We start from the raw sequence: 21,560 nt of genomic DNA on the forward strand, positions 1-21,560 counted from the left end.
TCTTGAATGTTATATGACTCTTTTATTCTTAAAATTTCATACATTGTTTCTTTGATAAGAATCTTGAGAGAATTTTTGAATTTATTTGTATATATGTAACGCGAATCATGTAGACTAGAAATTGATATTACTATGTCTGGAAATGGTATGCAAATGAAGTGTTAGTTACCAAATATTGTAGTTATAACCGGAATTTCGTTAATTTATTTGTAGAATTAAGATGTGAAATCTTTTAGCCGAGAATCGATTGTATCAGCATTGGAGGGCCTGCGGGCCGCCACGTCGTTTATATAGTGATTAATAACGCACACGGCAGGGGCCTATTTGTAATGGCTTATTAGAACTTGGTTATGATATAGACCAATTAGTGATGTGAACTAGTCTGTCAGATAGATATTAAGTTCCGATGATATTTAATGAGGTAATATTGCACAGATTACTCTCTAAAATGCAACGCTCCGGTCTGAAAACCGTATTAGCAGTTAGTGTCTGTTTGAATTACGAGATATGATGATATCTGATGTAATGAGATAGGAGATGATTTTCTATCCGAGTAGTAAAGACCTAACAAACTATTTAGATTGCCTATTTATATATTTTAAAAGGGAAATAGTTCCACAAAACAAGGCAACGCAACGGGGACATATAAGGGATCAATATTGCATTTGCGACACGTAAGAAGTTGGATACAAAAGAATGGTCTCTGTAGACCGCATCACATGAGAATTCAGAGGGATAAATCTACCACCAATTTTGAATCCGGAGTGACCCGGAAACAGTCAGCAGGTCCTGCAATTAAGCTGGACAATTGTCTTTGAACATTTTCAATCGATTTCATTATGAAATTGATTATATCTTGTAAACGGAACTGTTAAATTTGTAATAACGTTTTGGGCTAATTATTTCATAATAGAAGTGTATCCTCCAAGTGCTTTGCACAACTACCTTTTTGTGTGTTTAGAATAAATGATTAAATTGATCTATTCAATATCACTGTTGATTTCATCCATCAATTTCATAGTCTTAATTTTTATTTTATTTACTCGATCCAGGCAATAACAACCATGGTCGATCATCCTCTAAATAATGATTACCACCACCACCACCACCAGTGTCACATTTTTTTATTGCACTAAGGGCTTGGAACATGACTGGTTGTTGTTGTTGAAGGTTTAATGCCATTTTTCAGCACACGATAGGCTATACATGGTGGCCAGTAGTAATGGTGGAGGAAGAACCCGGGAGAACATGATTGGCACGGTATGTATGTATGTATGTATGTATGTATGTATGTATGTATGTATGTATGCGTGTATGTATAGATGGATGGATGGATGATGGATAGATGGATGGATGGATGGATGAATTGCCAAAATCCCCAGAAAAACTCCTCCCAAAAGCCAACACGCACCAGGAGACAAAAGACAATGTACACGCATATAAGAAAGGTACGCGATTCAAAGACAAAGGCAAACAGAATACAGTCCTCAAAATTAGAGAATGTAGACCTATTTATTCCAACCACACTATTTCAAAAGGTCTTAATAATTCTGTAGAATACCAAAATAACAAGATTCCAAATGATATTTTGGCGATGGTCTTCTTGACGCTTCATGATTAGAAAAGCCTTTACTACACAGAATGGTATGCATTTCATATATTTCAAAATTGTCCATTAGCCGCATACTTTGTGCGTATATAATCTGTTATATTTCAAAGTTGTCCATTAGCCGCATACTTTGTGCGAATATGTTATACTTATAATTCAAATTTAACCAAAAGCTGTATACTTTATGCGAATACAATCTGTTATATTTGACAGTTGGTCAATAGCCACAACCTGTGTGCGAATATAATCTGCTACAAGTCAACAACTAGTTTGGTCTTTCTCCGATGACGCTAACGAGCGTCGTGCAGAAAATATACTAGGCCTTATAATGCAAAGCAGACACGTTGAATAAGACTTATACTAGGCCTTATGATGCAAAGCAGACACGTTGAATAAGACTTATACTAGGCCCTATAATGCAAAGCAGACACGTTGAATAAGACTTATACTAGGCCTTATGATGCAAAGCAGACACGTTGAATAAGACTTATACTAGGCCTTATTATGCAAAGCAGACTAGGCCTTATGATGCAAAGCAGACACGTTGAATAAGACTTATACTAGGCCTTATAATGCAAAGCAGACACGTTGAATAAGACTTATACTAGGCCTTATAATGCAAAGCAGACACGCTGAATAAGACTTATACTAGGCCTTATAATGCAAAGCAGACACGCTGAATAAGACTTATACTAGGCCTTATTATGCAAAGCAGACACGTTGAATAAGACTTATACTAGGCCTTATAATGCAAAGCAGACACGCTGAATAAGACTTATACTAGACCTTATTATGCAAAGCAGACACGTTGAATAAGACTTATACTAGGCCTTATTATGCAAAGCAGACACGTTGAATAAGACTTATACTAGGCCTTATAATGCAAAGCAGACACGTTGAATGCGATTTATACTAGGCCCTATAATGCAAAGCAGACACGTTGAATAAGACTGTAAAGAGACTAGTTTCTCGTATGTTTTATTATTTCGTAAATAACGTGATAAACTAAATGGTCTCGGAGGATCGTGCACAAAAGAGTTAACACTTCTTTATAAGTGTTATTGTGAGAGAGGATTGTCGAGAAAGACACCTTTTTTTTCATCCCTTGTTTCCAACTAACACGTACAAGTTTACGCATGTAATGGCGCTCATACGTAATTCCATTTTTTGGGTAATTCTGCGTACATACTTGTATTTGTTAATTAATAAGTGCTCTCTGATGCTATATTGCCTGGAAACTGTCGCAGAATCACTCAGTTTGTCAATTTATATCCTTGGATTAAGCGAGATATTTACCCTTTGGCTCAACATAATGTTTATATTCCCAGCCTCTGGGAAGAAAGTATTAAGAAGAGACTTTAAAAGTGCCCGTTTATGCATTATATCGCGAGCAATAGAACAATCTCAGGTAGGGATTGTCATCTAACATCTCAGATGAATATTGTCTTTGCACATTCATTGAACTTAACTGCCATTGAATACTCCGTCTCAATAATAACAATATTAAAGTGTGTCAACATTATTTCACACACATATATATATATATATATATATATATATATATATATATATATATATATATATATATATATATATAACAATGAACTATTTGAAAACGGTTTACACTAAATGAGTATACTAGTAAATTATTTGCAAACTATCGATTTTAATGGTATTGATTTTTAAGTCTTAAGGTCATTCTTATCTCTTCTTTAATCTCATTCACTTCTTTCCTGGTTATGTGTTTTGTCTTGAACTTAAAACTTTAAGACAAATCGCTTTGATAAACATAGCGGTTGCCAAATCCTTAGTGCCATAGCGATTTGAAAGGGTAATACACAGCGAAAAGCCACGATTTAACACCGTCTCCTCAATGATGTTTTGTGCCTGTCTTTCTTTTCCATCAAAATGTTTCCACACCATTTTCATTACGCTTTCTTTTATACGTTGCTCTTAAACTTGTGGGTAAAATGCAGATTTTACACACTTGGAAATTGATTAATCCTATCCTTCGTCTGTGACGCCTAAAATTGACAAACCTTTTCTCCTCGTCACAAGTAGGTTTCTGGGAAGTGTTTACAAACGTTCCGGGGTAGACCTGAATGTGGGATGATATTTTTGTCAATGAATTTTATATTATGTGTTCCTGGCTACATTGGGACAATATACAACAAAAAGCTAAATGTGTTTGTAAAATAGCATATGCCATTCTAAAGATAAATCACTTTCAATACATGGTCCTGCTAATTCGATTTCCGGGACAGACAAAGAACGAAGAGATTGAATGGAGGCGTGGAAGATAGGAAAGGCCGAAAGCTATAGCCCCTACTCCCGCTGAACAGCAAGCAACGGCAAACAAATATCATCTGAAAACTAAATCCATATCGAGTTTGCCATATTTGATAATATTGCTGCCGTCCTCCGCCCCTCCCCTTCCCAACTCCTTACCATCGATTTCATTAGTCCTTCGGATTCCTTCTGAGCTCCTTGTTTACAATACAAGCTACACCACAAAATGTATTGTCATCTCAGAGTTCTTTAGTGCTACTGCTTGACGTGTAACCTTTGTGCAGTATTCATTTACCCCACGCATCTTTTACATCCCGGAATGACGTTGAATTTAACATGTCAATATCCGCTTCTTATCTCAACTTGAAAATGATTTTTGAAAAACATTATATGTTCTGCTTTGATCTGAGCTAGTACTGAGCCAGTTGCAAAGCCTACCGATTCCTGTATTGCTTCTGTAATATGTAAATTAAAAATATTTTCTTGTGAAAATGTTTCGACGATGAAAACAGTTGTCAGGTTTTATTTTTATGTGAAAGAAGTTGATTTAATGTATTACAGAAATTTCTGATTATATTAATAAAAATGTTTTTATGTAAAAAGAAGAAATATGTTGTCATTCTTCAGATAAATGGAATGTCTGGAATTTACTAGCGTGCAATCCATATATTGGTTTTCATGCTTTCATCGCAGTAGACACACATTTTGCATTAAAAAATTTCCGATTGAGTTTATTCCTTTTTACGACATCTGTATCTATAAATAAGTACGTGCGAATAAGAATAAACGTCAAAGTGTGCTTGTTTTATTGTATGTAGTATACCCATAATATAATAACATTTGATACGACAGCGAAAACACATTCTTGCAGTAAGAGAAAGAATTCCAAAATACTTAGTTTCAACTATTATGTTTTGAGACAGATAACAATCACGGACTGCTTGAACTGGAACAACATGGATAACAAAACAGAAAACTGATGCCTAGTCTCATTCTGAACCTATCTCCGCCGTTCATGAACTATGATGGCAATCGACAAATTAAATTAGACTAAATCAATGAGGAATTTCGCGCTGGAACGTCTGTAGGTAAACGCCTGCAAAAATTGCGGTTCAGCAAAGAAGTTAGTCAACTTGAAAATTTATTTTCATTAAGGTAAAGATCAGGGTAAAGAGCAAAGAATAACATTTACAAGTGAAATAATTTTCTGACGCGGCACGCCAGATAAAACAGTAATTTTTCTGACGCGGCACTCCAGATTAAACATGAAAATGCTTTCGTGGCAAACCCTCGGGGAATAATGAAGTGTCTCATATTAACATATATCTGATGTGTCTTCCCAATCTTAAAATAGTTCTTAAGCCATCCTCGAAAATCTTTGGAACTGTTAGCGATGGTTATCATCCAAGATGAAGTGCTTCACATGCAGTCTGACGTGGAAAGCAGACACCCACTCCAGGAATATTTTCTTCGAACATCCAAGCTAATTTGAACACATGAACTGCTATGTTGCCTCATTCAACTTTAAATTCAATCAGACTGTTTTGGGCATGGATCCGAGATTCCATGAGACCTTTAAATAGCACATTCAGCCGTATCCTATTATTCAGTAAACATGTCCAATATAGTATAGGTCTAGCCCGATGAGTTTTAAGTCTTTTTTTAAAAAAAGTATTTGACCTCATAGACCATATAGAAAACGAAAATGAGCTTAAATGTTTTTTTAAAGAAAAGTGTTTAGATATGGTAATCATTTTGCTTGACCTTTTATATGGTAGACGTTTTTCTTGCCCTTGCATATGGTAGAAGTTTTACTTGTCCTTGTATATGGTAGACGTTTCACTTGCACTTATATATGGTAAACATTTTACTTGCCCTTGCATATGGTAGAAGTTTGACTTGCCCTTGTATATGATAGACGTTTCACTTGCACTTATATATGGTAAACATTTTACTTGCCCTTGTATATCGTAAAAGTTTTACTTATCCTTTATTAAACAAAATAAAACGCTTCAAATCTTTTGACGTACATTGGATATTTTACACATCGGAATGATTTTGTGTTCAGCATTAAAGTTATGTTTGTTTGCATTCATAAGTGTTTAATTATTTTCTATGTCATTATATAAAGGTGTATAAATGGGATTAAGAGTTTAATTATATCAAGACACACTTTTTATATCACAGAATATACGAGTTATCTAGAATATACGTGTTATCTAGAATATACGAGTTATCTAGAATAAACGTGTTATCTAGAATATACGAGTTATCTAGAATATACGAGTTATCACTGTGATAGAAGGCTGAAAGGCTCAGATAAATTAAATCATGCTTAACATTTTAATTTCAACTTCAAACTTATAAAAGTATGCTTGTCTTGTATGTCTCAGATCTATAATTAAAATCAAAGCAAAAAAAAAATCTCCACAACATACAAACAACCTAACCAAAAATCCAAAAAGAAACAAAACAAAAGAAGACAATGGTTTCTAGTTGTATGCCACAGACTAAACTCGGGTAAGAAACGTGATATTAATTCGTAACGTCGCTCGTCTAACCTTTATACCACATTGGATGTGAATCGATATATTGTTGATGATCGAAGCAATATAAACATTTCGCCAGAAGTATATAAAATTATATGCCATAAATGGATGCTGGTTTTGCCAATCATATTAATGACTGGAACTATTTTTCTGTTCACATTTTAACAGTGATTCAAAAAGACTGTTAATTTTATATGACGGTCAAACCACTTTGCTCTGTAACGACTTATTTGGTATTAATTTGAAATATCAAAGAATGTTTCGCACGGTTATCAGTGTGTTCTAAGTGATATGTGCATTCAGAGAAAGTCTAAACATGGCGAAAGATGCCTGGTTGAGACAGTGTTTTGTTTAATGCAGAGGATTATCCGAGTAAATGTTATTTTATATACTTCGCTGGCAAGACCTGAAAGGGAAGATTGGCAACCGCCTGACATAATGACTCATCCGCCTGACAGTGTCCCAACCCAGCTGTGCGGTGTTGGTAGACTTTCTATGTATAGTACAATGAGTGAAACAATATTCCGTGTTTTTCATAGCAAAGAAGCAGATCTGTAGAGAGATTTCAAATGATATAACTTTTTACCAAAGATAATCACAGTAAACATAAATAGTATAGCGTATTCCGTTTAGTTACATATTAAATATGGTATAAGGACCCATATTTCTACTGTACAGAAAGGTAACCAAAGGAAACCAAACGAGCAATGTTACTATAATTAAACTGATATGACATGACAACTCCTTGATCATTCTCTCTCTCTCTCTCTCTCTCTCTCTCTCTCTCTCTTTATGATACAACTAATGAACATTGATTAGTCGTAAATTATGAATTCCTCCATAGAAATCCATCCTAAAGAAGGTGCACGAATGTCTTGAAGCGTGCGAATATGTCGTCTTCAAAAATGTTGTACTTTGACAATGCTACACTTGACCTGCACCCTTTCAAAGAATTCAGTATTATGTCTAGATTAATGGTAAATTGATAAATAACTTGACTGCATACAAAACGTTTTGACAACATTCAACAGTTTGAACAGTTTTCCTGGAAGTATTCTTTAAGTAAAGACACTTTACAGGGACATTGATTTTCCTGCTCCTGTCAGCGTATATTAAGGAAAATGAATTTGGTCGTCCAGTAACTGTAAACGTGTTATGTAGCAGTGGGAGGGGTGTCTGATGTCCTTTAAAGCAGGTGTTGAATTCTCTTCTGTATCCTCGTTAGTTGATATTTTCTTACGTTCCCGATCATTTAAAAGTTTGGTTCCAAGAGAATGAAACTGTAACAGACAAATGAAGAAGAAAGCAAAAGCTGGTTACTCTAAAAATCTCAATAATTTGAAATATCGAGAATAATATTTATATATTTAATACTAAATAAAGAAATATATTTTCTTCATCTTTATTTTTCAAAACTTTACCAAAATTTCGTGCATAATGTTTTCTAAACACAATAGCTGCTCACTGTATCAGGACATTCACGCAATAATAAAAACAAAGTGTTGTGAATGTTGACAGACAAGCCGAAACTATATTTTTAATTACTTTTTAAATTAAGTATTGTGTTTGAAAGACTTTCTAATCTTTATTTCTTGTATACATGGAAAATATTTGAACGAATAATACTGAAGGATCTACATAATGAAGGAAACATCTGCATCTTATTTTTTGGTTTTTGCACTGATTATGGAAAACTTACCACTGCGCATGCCACCATGAGACCGATCACAATGCCAGCAATGACGTCAGAGGAGTGGTGCATGTGATCTGTGATCCGTGACACTGAGCACAATAATGACAAGAGGATGAGAGCAGCTTGCATTGTCGGTTTCAGGAAATGCGAATAGGAAATGTGAAGTCGTTTTTGGATATAGAGCTGAAATGTTACAGGAAACATGAAACAAAAACATGTTCTAAATATCTCTACAATGTGGACCGAAATATGATGTGACTTTTCAGAAATGAAGCCAGTATCAGTGAATTTAAATTCTGAAGTCTTTCTATATGTATGTTCGTTCATGCGCATGTCTGCGTAAAATGTACATATGTTACATGTACAAACATTAAATCCTTTCTCTCTCGCGCGCGAAAACATGTGTCTACATTTTTCGATGTGCTAGAGGAAATATTTAGTACATAGAATGTATGTGTTAATGATGATCACCCAGTCGATGGGAACGTCAAATGTTTGCGCTAGAATCACTCAGATAAAACGGTTAGCTTGTAAGTAACTCATTCTCTGGAGAAAAGAAGCACACGTTCAATACTCACAACTAAATACATCGATGTAAATATGGAGAATACCGCATGCCCCGACGGAAATGACTGACGACTGTTCCGCAGAGTACTGGCTGAGTGTTCGTCATTGGTGCAGGTGTAGTTAGTAATGTACCTGAATGAGATATTGAAAGACTGAAATAAGAAAATAAGCATTCAGAGACAGATAGTGGATATTTCTGCTCTTAAACTTAATGATAATTAGGAGTCTCTGGTGTGGCACTTATCTGAGTTGAACTTATTTGTATCGATATAGTTTTGGCGACATCCTAGTTTTGCAGATGCAGTAAACAAACGTTTGATTATTAAATTATGGAAAGGAAAATCACGTTATTTTGACTGATTACTACATCATCTGGGGCCGTCTATTTACTTCAGATGCCCTGCTCGTAGCTTTGAGTAACTTGGAATATTACGTTTTCAGAATGAATACAGTTAACTATGAAATTTCACATGACCAATCGGTTATTGATACCTTACTTTATCGCATTCAGCCCTTAGCCATGGGTCGAGGGTGGTTCGCTAAGTCTATTATTAGATTTTCTTTAACATTTTAAAACCAGGTTGTATAGAACTGATATTAATTTATTGAATATTTTAATGGGCTTTTATTTAATAAGTCATATATCTGTGAACAGAAATAGAGAGAATTTGAGGTTTGATTGCGCATCAGAACACAAATTTTTTTCCATAACTGGATTGTTTTTAAGCAACATCAGCTGAGTTTCAATAAACAAAGTGCTCAAGGACATGGAGATCGTGACGTCACTGCTTATCTCAACAATTTGTACTCAGTAACGTTATTAAGCCAATGATATTTGAGTGCATGATTTCATTGCCATCGGAAAATATAAAGCGTTAAATTAGGCCATACCCAGAACTCTTTTCACTGACCCAATACCATGTCATCTCCGTTTAGATTCACTTTTGTTCAAAGCCATTACTGCCACGTGTAACCCACTTGACGGTACCTTGCCACTATATAGATCTCAAAGACTAGTAACCATGTAATAGGTGGTCACCGATGGAGAAGTAAAACATCATTGCCACATGAGAAACATTTTTTGGCATTCGACATATGACCAATCTAAAATAAGCACTGTAAACACAGAAATTAAAATATATGCCATGTTATTCCTTACATCATCAGCACATTCTATGGCCTCTTTTCTGTCTAAACAATATCGGAAAACAATTATTGCAGTGAAACACTCTCAGTATTCCAAATACGCTGGTTCTTTTACTTTCTAAAAGTAATTTAAGGGTTGTGTTATTGGATGATGATCACGTTATTGCATAATATTATAACTCGATGATATACATGTTAAATATATTCACTGACAAGTGATCCGATCTTGTCGCAAATTGACTAACTGATTAATTGACTTGTATCATTATTTCCTCCGTTGCATGAAGAACACAGACGAGCAATTATAAGAAAGGATTACTCAAAGATGATGATGAACGTAAACCAAGAAGCAAACTTCCATTTAATTTTCTACACCCTGCCTTGAATTATGATCCTGCAAGAATATTGTCTTTAATATGTATAATACATTAATATAAGACTCGAATATAACATATAAACAAGCGGCGTCATCGAAATCACAACAATAAAAGTAAGGTTTAACTTTCAACAAATAGAAATCAACAACACAGAAACTATGGTGTTGGATAACACAATACAAAACTGGGAGTAATCCTGGAAGCTGGAAGATTTTGTACAGTTTGTCCAGTACTCATCCGAGTTGCCTTTTCAATAAACAAAGTAAGCCGGTCAGTGAAGTTTCATTATTAAAAATTTTTGTAGTATGTTTTTTTCAGCGCTATCAACCGTTACTTACTTACGAAAGCACTGTTCAAGTTAGCTTAAATTTGGTGTAAATCTTTAGGACACATTTCATTTGACTACATGTACTCACCCCTGGTTGCAATCTATACTGGAGAAATCAGGCCGACATAGGTCGAAAAAATTCGGCCTTAATCGGCCGACGGTGTTCTTCAGCACCTCAGTAAAGAGTTGCGTGATCACGAAGCCGAAAAGAAAGATACCGAACCCTTTCAGGCAGGTGAATGGACCTCGAGTTAGACATCTAAGTTTTTTGTTTTTCTTTTCAAATATGTTCAGTACTTCAACAATCAGAAGCTGAAAAGAGGGAAATGCAGTCTACATGAAAATTTTCATGAAAATCATTCAAAGATCTCTTTTCAATTATATGAAATTTATATATGTGTATGCCATGTTATAACATTATTAACCGTCATCAATGAATGTTTACATATTTTGTAGAATCTTCAGTAAAGTGATGGCAAACGCTAAAATGAAATTCCTAATGCATCATCAGGGTAATCCACTTCAAAAGTATGAAAAACAAAACAGTCTTTATCGTCCTAAAGACCACTGAAAGCCTGTATTCAAGTCCTAAAATATTTTGTCTTCAGTGATGGTATCCGTGTGCATGCATGCGTTGTAAACGTAAATGAAACTATAACATATTTGGTTCCTCGAAAATATATATTGCATGTAATAGCTGCATTCGATTTCGTGTATATTTAACATCGTCATGCCCTATTATCTACCAATAGTACTGTAAACAATACGTGATACTATACGTATAGTTAATATCGTCATGGCGTGTTACCAACCGATAGTACGGTAAACGGTAAGTAATACTCTACGGATATTTAGTATAGTCATACCCTATTACCTACTAACAGTACTGTAATCGATACTGATACCCTACGTATATTTAAATTGTCATACCTTGTTAGGTACCAAAAATACTGTAAATAATGCGTGATACTCGACAAGAGAGCATAAGTGGAGTTTTGATGTAAAAATTTTAGCATACTTTCAGTAATAAAGGTTTTTTTTTCAGCTAATCGAAAACGTATTTACCCCGTTTCTTTGAAATAGTTCAGAAAGAAGTTCAATTGTTTCCTAGAAATGCAATGCAAGGGCGAGATGTACATTTACGAAAGTTCACATTGAACTTCAAGTAAAGATTCCCAAATCGAAATGGCTCTTTTTGTGATAACAGGATTATAATACATGTGCCGCATTTCAATGAAGTCGTTAAACAGAACTGACGTTCTGGTCCGGAATTACCTTCACCTTGAAGCTACTGATTTTAAAATCGAGAATAATATTTCTTGTTCTGAGTCCAGTTTCTCAAGTAGCGTTTGCTGCTGTTCAATAGAACTTCAGTTATCATCCTAAAACTAAAACTGAAGCCCACACGAGCACCCGACCCTCCGGACAGACGGACGGACGGACGGATACTTGTGAAATATATACCCTACAACTTTCGTTAACGGGGTATAAATATTACGCCAATATACTAAGACGTCTTGACCACAAAATCTAAATGAAAACGTTACAAGAGATGCATTCATTGATAACTTCAAGTCAAAACAATAGCTATGTTAAAACAGATTTTAAAAAATATCCCGTCATGCAATAACACCGAATCGAACATATAGTTTCATATAATTTTGAAAAAGAAATCATGAAACCAGTTTAATAACTTTAGAGTTTTTATTTATCATGCTATGTTAAATAAATATCTGATTTACAGACTCCAATATCTTGTAATCAACCTAGAGACCAAAATGAAGCACGAATATTGTTCAACAAACTCGGAGAAAGGAAGAATTAAAGTGGTACCGTCATTATCGTGAGTCCAAATGCCACGCCGGATAGCATAGCGTCGGAGATTGTGTTTCGCTTGTACGGATATTTTAGACTGGTATCGTTACAAAAGAAACCCGTTTTGTATGGCGATCCCATTATATAGAGGACGAGAGCAGGTAACCCAACTGAAATAACAATAATAATAATAATAATAATAATAAGGTCGCTACGGTGGCCTAAGTGGTTAGAGCATCCGCTACAGATGTGGAAGGTCGAAGGTTCAGCTACCTCACATGGCGCACAGCATTGAGAGGTTAGTGTTAGGACTGGTCGGCCTAGTGTTAGGATAATGAGACTGGGTGAGACATCATTCTACATGTCGGCGACCTGTTGCCCCGTTGCTAGACATTACTATAAACTGCCACACTGCAAATATCGTCGCGATATGACTGAAAAATGGTTAAAGCTACTTTAAAAATCCAACTGTCTTTCTCTCTCTCTCTCTCTCTCTCTCTCTCTCTCTCTCTCTCTCTCTCTCTCTCTCACACACACACACACACACACACACACACACTCATACACACACAGCAACAGCTTAAAACCTGCTTCAAAGTATATCTAATGTCAATTTTGAATAGAATAGCCACACTGTTCACAACGTCGTTATTTATTTTCGTTATACATTTGATAAAATATAAAGTTTATTTTATTAATATTTCATCAACACAATTAGCCATTGGGCATACATACAATATTAACCACATCTGAAAGATTTTCTAAACTCTTGACTTCTGTATATTTATAAATTTAGGAGACAAAATCAACAAAATCTGTATATGTAGCATCCATTTATTTTATGAAGTCCAGAATATCCTAATAACAACAGCTGTGATGAATTATGATAAAATAATTACATTTAAAAATAAAAATGTGAATAATCTGAATAGAAAACTTGTCTTCGACAATCATTTTATCATGTTTATTGGAAAACTTGTCTTCGACAATCATTTCATCATGTTTATTGGAAAACTTGTCTTCGACAATCATTTCATCATGTTTATGCTAAACATTTTAATTCAAGTAAAATTGGAAAGGAGTGTAGAAAACTTAAAATTAATTAGTAGCTTATTTCTATTTTTAGGGCAAATTTAAAATAATTTTGATGATGATGACGATGATGACTAAGATGACAAAAATGATTATGATGATTATATACGTGTGTGTGTGTGTGTGTGTGTGTTTACTGTAAAATAATTTAATTTTGCGTAGTTTACATTTCGCCTCGTTGGTTTCTTTTACAAAAGTCATCGAGAAAGTGGCAATGACGCTTAAATGTATCAACACGACAAAAAACCTTTGAGATTTTCTTTATAGGCGGAAACTTCTAAAGCTGTGATCTTTATATCGCAAAAGATAATTGTGAAAATGGTCTTTGTTCTTTTTACAATAGTATATGACTATCATAAGTGGGTCCACTGTAACGGGTTCTCAGATTCAATATTAGAACATATTATCAACATTTTAATCAAAATACATTGAGCCAGTTTTGGAAATTCGATAAAAGTGTGTATTTTACTACTTCAACAATTTGAGCTAGATAATGACGGCGATGGAGAGTGGATCACTTCATTAAAATAACAAATCATCCTTACGACAACCCTTGTGATAACCATCTCAGACATGAAGTTCTAATAGTAGTCAGAAGGTGGGGATGCCTCTCACTGGCGACAATCGTTATTATTTGATAATCAAACAATTAAGCTTATCTTACATCAGAATGTTACAACAAGATGCTAGTAGTGAATGTATGGGTAGGGCTAATTAAGTCTCCATTTGCTATTACAAAGCATGGTTGCTTTTCGTTCAGTTGCCATGTTTCTCACGCACCAAAACAAACAGGTACTTCGTGATACGTGCAAATCAGAATAAAAGTGGTTTAATTCTTTACTGAAACTGATATAGTCAGCTGTGTTTAAATTAAAATGTCTTGCATTTAATTCACCATGTTATCTACTTAAATTATGGCCTCGCATATTTCGATTTACGGTCCCATTGTTTAAATTATACGGAGAATGAAGCGCTCCGATAACGTGTGTATGACTTGACTAGTTTTTTCTAATGTTGCATACGGGAAGAGAGACATTCAGAATAAAAACAATTTTTTTTTGTCACGGATAAACCAATCATTTCTAAATTAGCGCTCACAAAGTTATACAATTTGAATGTCGAGAATTTAGTTAACGCTGTAGTTTCGCGAGAGTACAAGCGATCAACTAGATACATTATTTAGTGTTAGTGTTCCACAGTGACGAAATATAAATATTTTTGGCGAAGTCAGTTTCCTCTTTTAATTCAATAAAATATGATGCTCATGACACTTGATATTTTTGTTAAATTGTCTTTAATAAACAGAAATCCTTTGAGTAAGGAATGTTCCTATTTGTTCCCCTTTGACAGAAATGCAGGTGCCAAAAACATAATATAATCGCTGTACATCAGTAGATGCAAAACAGTTGTTGTATATTCTAGGATGGGAGCTCTTTTTAAAAAATTGCGTTGAGTTTTAAGGACACCCATTATTTACTTGCTGTAATTAGCGTCATAAATCTGACAAGTGCTCTTTCTGAGATCTATGTCTATCATATAGACTTAATTAGCCAGGTGTTTACGCTTCTGGAAAAAAAAGGACACTCAAATTATGAATCTTATTGGAGAACACAAGTGCTAGGCGCCTTCCCTATTATTATTTCAGATATAAATACGACGTTTCCCCACCGTTTCCCCAAAAAGTCAATTTTGCGATGACTGTATATATAAATCGATTTACATTTTTACACATTTGGTAATCGTAATATTTTCATTATCATTGGGCAGATGAAACATATTCAAAAGCTGAACATTTAAATTTACTATGAGGAAAAATTACATTTTCTCAAAGGTTATGTGTATTGTGTGGTATTTACACAAATATACTTTACATATAACTATATGATTTCTATTATCAATTTTTTGTTTACTTAAAACTTACGGAATTAAATATTTAATGCTTACATACTGATTTATTAAAAACATTTTACACCCAAAAATACACGAACAATAGGTCGGTGAGCTCATATTTCCAAAAGGATATTTGTGTGTAATACGTTTATTGCGTGTTTATCATGAATAAAAACAAACGATATTCTTTGGTTGATATAGTTGGTACACTTTTAATAGGATGTAGGTGATATGATACTTTTATAATGCTTATAGTTTTAACGCTAGATTTTGATTGTATATTTAAAAAGAGGCTGGTAGATAAAACATATTTGAGTTATTCTGTCAGTGGTGATAATAACTTCATTTTGTGTCACATAATTAACCATTAAACAAATAATGATATATACTTCCCATGTTGATAAGATTTGTTCCAGCACGTGTTCTAAAAGATTAGACTGCGTACGATTCAGTAATGTCTAATTCATAAATTTATGTTTAGGAAACTTGATAACTATAAAAAAATCAGTTAGCTATTTTGAGGCAATATAGACTGTTTAATCGCCAGGTAGACGAAAAACAAGCAACAAATAGATAGACATCATACGTGTAAATTCATCGTGCAGGGCCAATCAGTTTGACTTGTAGTCGTACTCATGGCAATTTATATATTAAAAAAAGTACCACAGTACGTTGAATCTCATTTATTTTAGTTTCCTATAAAGCAAACTTACGCTGCCTCGTGTTTGTCTTAATCGTCATCCAGCTGTTAGGCTCACAGTAGAGAACGTCACCTACAGCATAGTTAATTTGACTATCCAGTACACGAACATACAACAAAGTGAATTTGACTATGCAATACACGAACCATGAGTATAGTGAATTTCACTATACAATACACGGATATACAACACAGTGAATTTTACTGTGAAATACACGAACCTACATTATTGCGAATAACGTATGTAGAGCGAACTTTCAGCCAGTTTACAATGAATTAATAAATCCCGACTACGTTTCCAAGAAATCGAAGGAAAGTAACGAAAATTTATTGAACATGTCTTTAATGGCCGATAACGTTTGGTGCTTTGAGAGCAGAAATTGAGTAAATTACCAAAAAACTCTTACGTCTACTGACCATATCATGAGAAAAACATGAAATTCACTATGCTGTGATCTTATCCCATCCTGTTTTTCGATCGTATGGTTCTCTATTGATGTCAGCAAACACAAACTGGAACCTTAAGGATACTGTATTTTTATGTCAGCTACAAGTATAGAGTAAATGACAACATGTCAGTTTCAAGAAATGTCTGCCTGTGGTACAACAAATTGAAAATGGTAGGATGCAAAAGCGATGTATGGTAATATATCTCAAATAACTGAGAGGATGGCTAGAGCCTTGATTTATGATGTCAGGTACAAAACGGTTCACCGATACGCTGTCAGTACATTAGCCAGCATTACGTTTCTATAGACAGCAACATTGTTCCAAAAATCAGTAGTTCCTGATGCTGAAAGGAATCAAATGAGTCGTTCTCAAAGATAGATGTTAATTATCGTGGTACCGTTAACTGCATCTTTAAACTTAGAGCCGCCTTTCGTTATTCTATCTTCATTATATCTTATGATTGGCGAAAATTAATACATGATCATTAGTGTATGTTTATTAGTTCACTTGAAAGTTTGAGTGGTACATCATACAGGTATTGTTAAAATCTACAGGTATGATTATACACTTGACAAAAATGCTAAACAATTTGGAATTTAAACTGATTTTTAAGCTGAAATTGGTAGAATCGGTAATAAATCAATCCTTTGTTTTATTTCACACTGTATAGGCTGTAATTACTGTACGTTAGAGTAATTGCATATTAAAATTAAGTTCTACTTGAATAATGATATATATAATCTGTATATTCTAACAAAGTTTTAATAATGAAAATTTGTTTCCAAGACTGACAAAATAAAGGGAAATGGAGAATAGCTTCTACAATTTTGTAGATAAGTTAAAGCCGATTTAAAAATCAATATCGAGTATTAAAAAAAAGTACCGTTATATCAGAGCGAAACGCAACTTTACATATCTTCTGTACGAATTGTTCACATGTTGGGTCGATCCAGCGGTTGTTAGAAGCCCATTGTGTCACCCATTCGGCTTTTAATATGTAACACATACAGTTTTAAATCTTCTTAACTTCAATATTTCTTCTCTCTTTTTCATGTAAAAATGTTTTTCACATGCCTACAAGTAATTTTTCAACCACCGCATTTTATTTTTCAAGGAGACAAACATCGATTGTACAAAAATAGTTATGCTAATTTGTCAGCGTAACATTGTCCGTTTCTCAATGGGATCGATTAGGACAGGGATTGTTAAGAATCGACTTGCTGATTGGATGGCATTGTTGTCGTAATATGTATGCATTATTTCGAAGTATAATTTATGATATCTGTACGTTAGATTAATTTAATCAGGTAACAAAATTGACTTTTCACTCTATTAATCCATCTGTACTATAGATTCTAATTAAGCTTAGATTAAACTTTCCTTCCAGGACAAAAAATGTAGCTTTGAACGTCATGCTACGTCATGCTACCCTTCGTGTCTTCAGCACATTTCAGGGACCACGATTAATATAACCCGCGACTGAGATTTCGAAACTGATTAACGTCTTCCAAATTGTGAATAACCTCTATCTATTCGTGATTTCTATTAATACTCTTTGCCCAATGAGATTAATGTATGACCGAAATCTAACTATTGTCTGCACCTATTTTCCTCAATAAGATAATGATACGGTTGCCTAAGATTGCTGCGCTTTCTGAGTTCACCCACTCCATACGTCGTGTTTGAGTTTTTTTTTAATATAATGCTGCTTAAATCACCAGCGACTATCATATCACAGGGTATTCCAATAAAATTCAGGCGATGTAAAGTGTCTGAAAGAATAAGCCAAAACTTAAATTCGATGTATATTGTTCGTTTATAAATTTTATACACAGTTTTACACAAACGTAAGTTTCTGAAAACGTTGTCATATTGTGACTTGGGCATATTTTGTCGAAACATTTCTATAAGTAGACCTTGATATCGTCTCAGATATCGGTTTGAAGAGAAACGAAAATAAATGAAATACAAAATCATAATAGACATTCTCGATCAAATCGTATAAAAATATATTAGCAAATATGTTTTCTCGTTTCTTTTATTACGAAGAAAATTATCTTTTGAGAACGTAGAATCGTATAACGACCATGATGTCTTGCAATACACGAATTATCTATTTGCTCAAATCACGCTAACCAGACATTTACAGTCTGCTGAAATAAGTTCAGTGCAATCAACTATATTCCATGCGTACGGGATATGATATAAAAGTTGTATGTACGTCGATCTTAGATTTTAAATATCATACTACATTTGACGGATACGAATGTCTATTTGCATCGATTACATCATCTCGTCGGACTAAAAAAAAAACGTTCATTTGCAATTTACCTACGAATCGGACTTCGAAAGAAAACAGAAAAATGGCTGAAGCAAAATAATAGAAAAATGTATATTCCGTCCCGCAATAAAGCTGCTATTAATGTAGGAATATACAGAAACAAAATATATCTTTTAATTTTTAATTGTGATTTATAATAAAACGTAGACAAGTAAAGAAATTTCAAGGCTTCATCGTCGACACACCATCATGCAGCCTTGGGTGCTTCTTTCCTCCTTTTTTCTATCCAGGCGACGTCTTCAACTGAAATATGTTCTTTAACGCCATGCACATGCGTTGTATGATATTGTGACTAGGTCTATGTTATAGTGACTAGGTGAACAATGTGACTAGGTCTGTATTATATGGTGAGCAGGCCTGTACCATCTAGTGACTATATTATATATATATATATATATATATATATATATATATATATATATATATATATATATATATATATATATATATATATATATATATATATATATATATATATCTGTGTGTGTGTGTGTGTGTAATTTCGATTTTTAACGTAGCTTTTTAAAAAAATTCAGTCATATCACTACGATGTCGGCAGTGTGGCAGTTTATAGTGATGTCTAGCACTGGGGCATCATGTCGCAGACATATAGCATGATGACACATCGAGCCACATTATTATGACACCAGGCCGACCATTCTTAACACTAACATCTTAATGCTGAATGCCTAGCGAGGTAGCTGTAAGTACCATTTTTATAAGTCATTAGTATGACTCGGCCGGGGTTCAAACCCGCGACCTCCCGCATCCGAGCCGGACGCTCTAACCACTAGGCCTTTCCATGTCTGAATAGTGTGAATACACTTTAACGCGTTTTATCCGTCTCCAGGGTACAAGAAGGTCAGGTAAATTTCAACGGCTACATAGGTGTATTATAATTGTTTCAGAAAGACGCGGTAACATTTTTACTTTAGTGGAAAGTTCGCTCTTGTCTCGTAAATATCTATAGTGAACCAATTTTTCAGCATGTCAAAAATGTTGAGTCATTAAATTTTGCTGCCAATAAAGATGTAAAGAATCTAAACCGACTCATTTCAAAATGCAGTAATTAACTAAAATTTGCGATCTAAAAACGACTTACAAAAGAGCACGGCTTACCTAATGTAGTTTTTTTTTAAATACAGATTTTGTTTGGCGCTGTACAGGAAAGCAACAGTATACGGCTATTTAGTGCATATGCACTAACCACTGATCTACCACAGCTGCTACCTGTTGATAAAATTCAATCACCGATTGGCCGTCAGTCGTAAGCACATCACATATTCGTTCATAATTTGTTGTGTTAAGTTGATATAATTTTCTGTGCATTTTCAAAATAAACGATAGCAGGATATTTTTTCGATAGAGAAATTTGTGCCAGATTTCAAGATGCAAGAAATCGTCATCTCCTTATGTGTTGCAAGGTAAACAAGACGTGTGAGATCCCACGAGATATCCAGTAAATAATTGATGTATAACAATACTGGTATAAACAAAAGCGCATTTGAGAACAAGATTTACATCCTACGTATTTAGTGGGCATTTTGGTTTATATACTGAGTCAAGGAATGCACAGGCTTTGTGTAAAAGCCTTTGATGAATTAAGAAAATAAATCTACATACAACAATGAGAAAAAACAGATCACACACATATACACGCACGCACACACCCACGCGCGCGCGCGCACGCACGCGCGCACACACACACACACAGACACACACACACATACATACATACACATAGCTACTAGTGTTACTGTATTGTACAACACCAAACTGTCTTGAAAATTCAGAACTTTACACTGGGTCAGAGTATTTGACGTTGGGGATATTCGTTGTCTACAAACTTCAGGTAGTCACTTATTTAGCAGCAAAAGAAAACATTTTCAACAAAATACAGAAAAGTTCTTGCGGGCGGTATTTACAGTCAATACTTCTGCATCCAACTTTCAGCAGCAGCAGCAACAACAACAACATCATCAACAACAAGGTTAACAACAACAATAGCAACAACAATAAGGGTGAGGATATATACCAAAACTCAGTTTGTATGCAGATACAAGTGAATGAAAATCGTCACAAAATGACGTCACTCATTACTCATACATTCTCATCATCAGCAGGAGACACTCACAATACAAGTGAATGAAAACCGTCACAAAATGACGTCACTCATTACTCATACATTCTCATCATCAGCAGGAGACACTCACAATACGAGGTCAAGTACTTGACCCTTGAATTGAATAGTGTCTTCTGTGTGACAACTGGTAGAAGTCATGATGACTCAGACGCTGCCCAGCTTTTTGCAGAAGCACTCAGGCATTGCAAGGTGAAACAGTTGTAGTTTTTACTTAAAAAGGAAAAACATATTAAACACAATACCACATAAGGGACGTGAAGTTTTTCTAATTATCAAAAATACTAGAAAACAAATGGTTCTTTCCGTTGCAGTTTTTTAAATGATTTTTAATTATGCACCCTGCAGCTGAATTAGCTCTGATAATAAACCCAGTTGAACAATCAATAATATGACTTGTGATGTATCAATACAAAACGACACTTAGGCTATGATACGATAAGTATCCCGAAAATATTGTGCTCTAATTTCTGTATCATTATGTTGTACTTGATTTTGTCACCAGAATGTGTTACAACCATAACAGCTCACTGTAACTGTTTAGCGTACGGTTTATCATCCGGTCAAAACTACC

General features: G+C 34.5%; 1 protein-coding gene across 1 annotated transcript in view; it reads right to left on the reverse strand.

Annotated features, from left to right (window-relative positions):
* Nucleotides 1–4,687: 4,687 nt before the first annotated feature.
* LOC149806706 (phospholipid phosphatase 1-like) overlaps nucleotides 4,688–21,560 on the reverse strand; it is a 29,042-nt gene continuing 12,169 nt past the window's right edge. The window contains exons 2-6 of the mRNA XM_089956760.1: nucleotides 12,392–12,543; nucleotides 10,647–10,870; nucleotides 8,719–8,839; nucleotides 8,147–8,323; nucleotides 4,688–7,727 (exon numbers count right to left, since the gene is read on the reverse strand). Of these exons, the coding sequence (XP_089812886.1) occupies nucleotides 7,560–7,727; nucleotides 8,147–8,323; nucleotides 8,719–8,839; nucleotides 10,647–10,870; nucleotides 12,392–12,543 (842 nt within the window). The 3' untranslated portion in view covers nucleotides 4,688–7,559. The remainder of the gene's footprint in view (nucleotides 7,728–8,146; nucleotides 8,324–8,718; nucleotides 8,840–10,646; nucleotides 10,871–12,391; nucleotides 12,544–21,560) is intronic.

Source organism: Sinohyriopsis cumingii, chromosome 1, assembly GCF_028554795.1.
Source record: "Sinohyriopsis cumingii isolate HCF-2022 chromosome 1, ASM2855479v2, whole genome shotgun sequence".
NCBI classification, from domain to species: Eukaryota; Metazoa; Mollusca; class Bivalvia; order Unionida; family Unionidae; genus Sinohyriopsis; species Sinohyriopsis cumingii.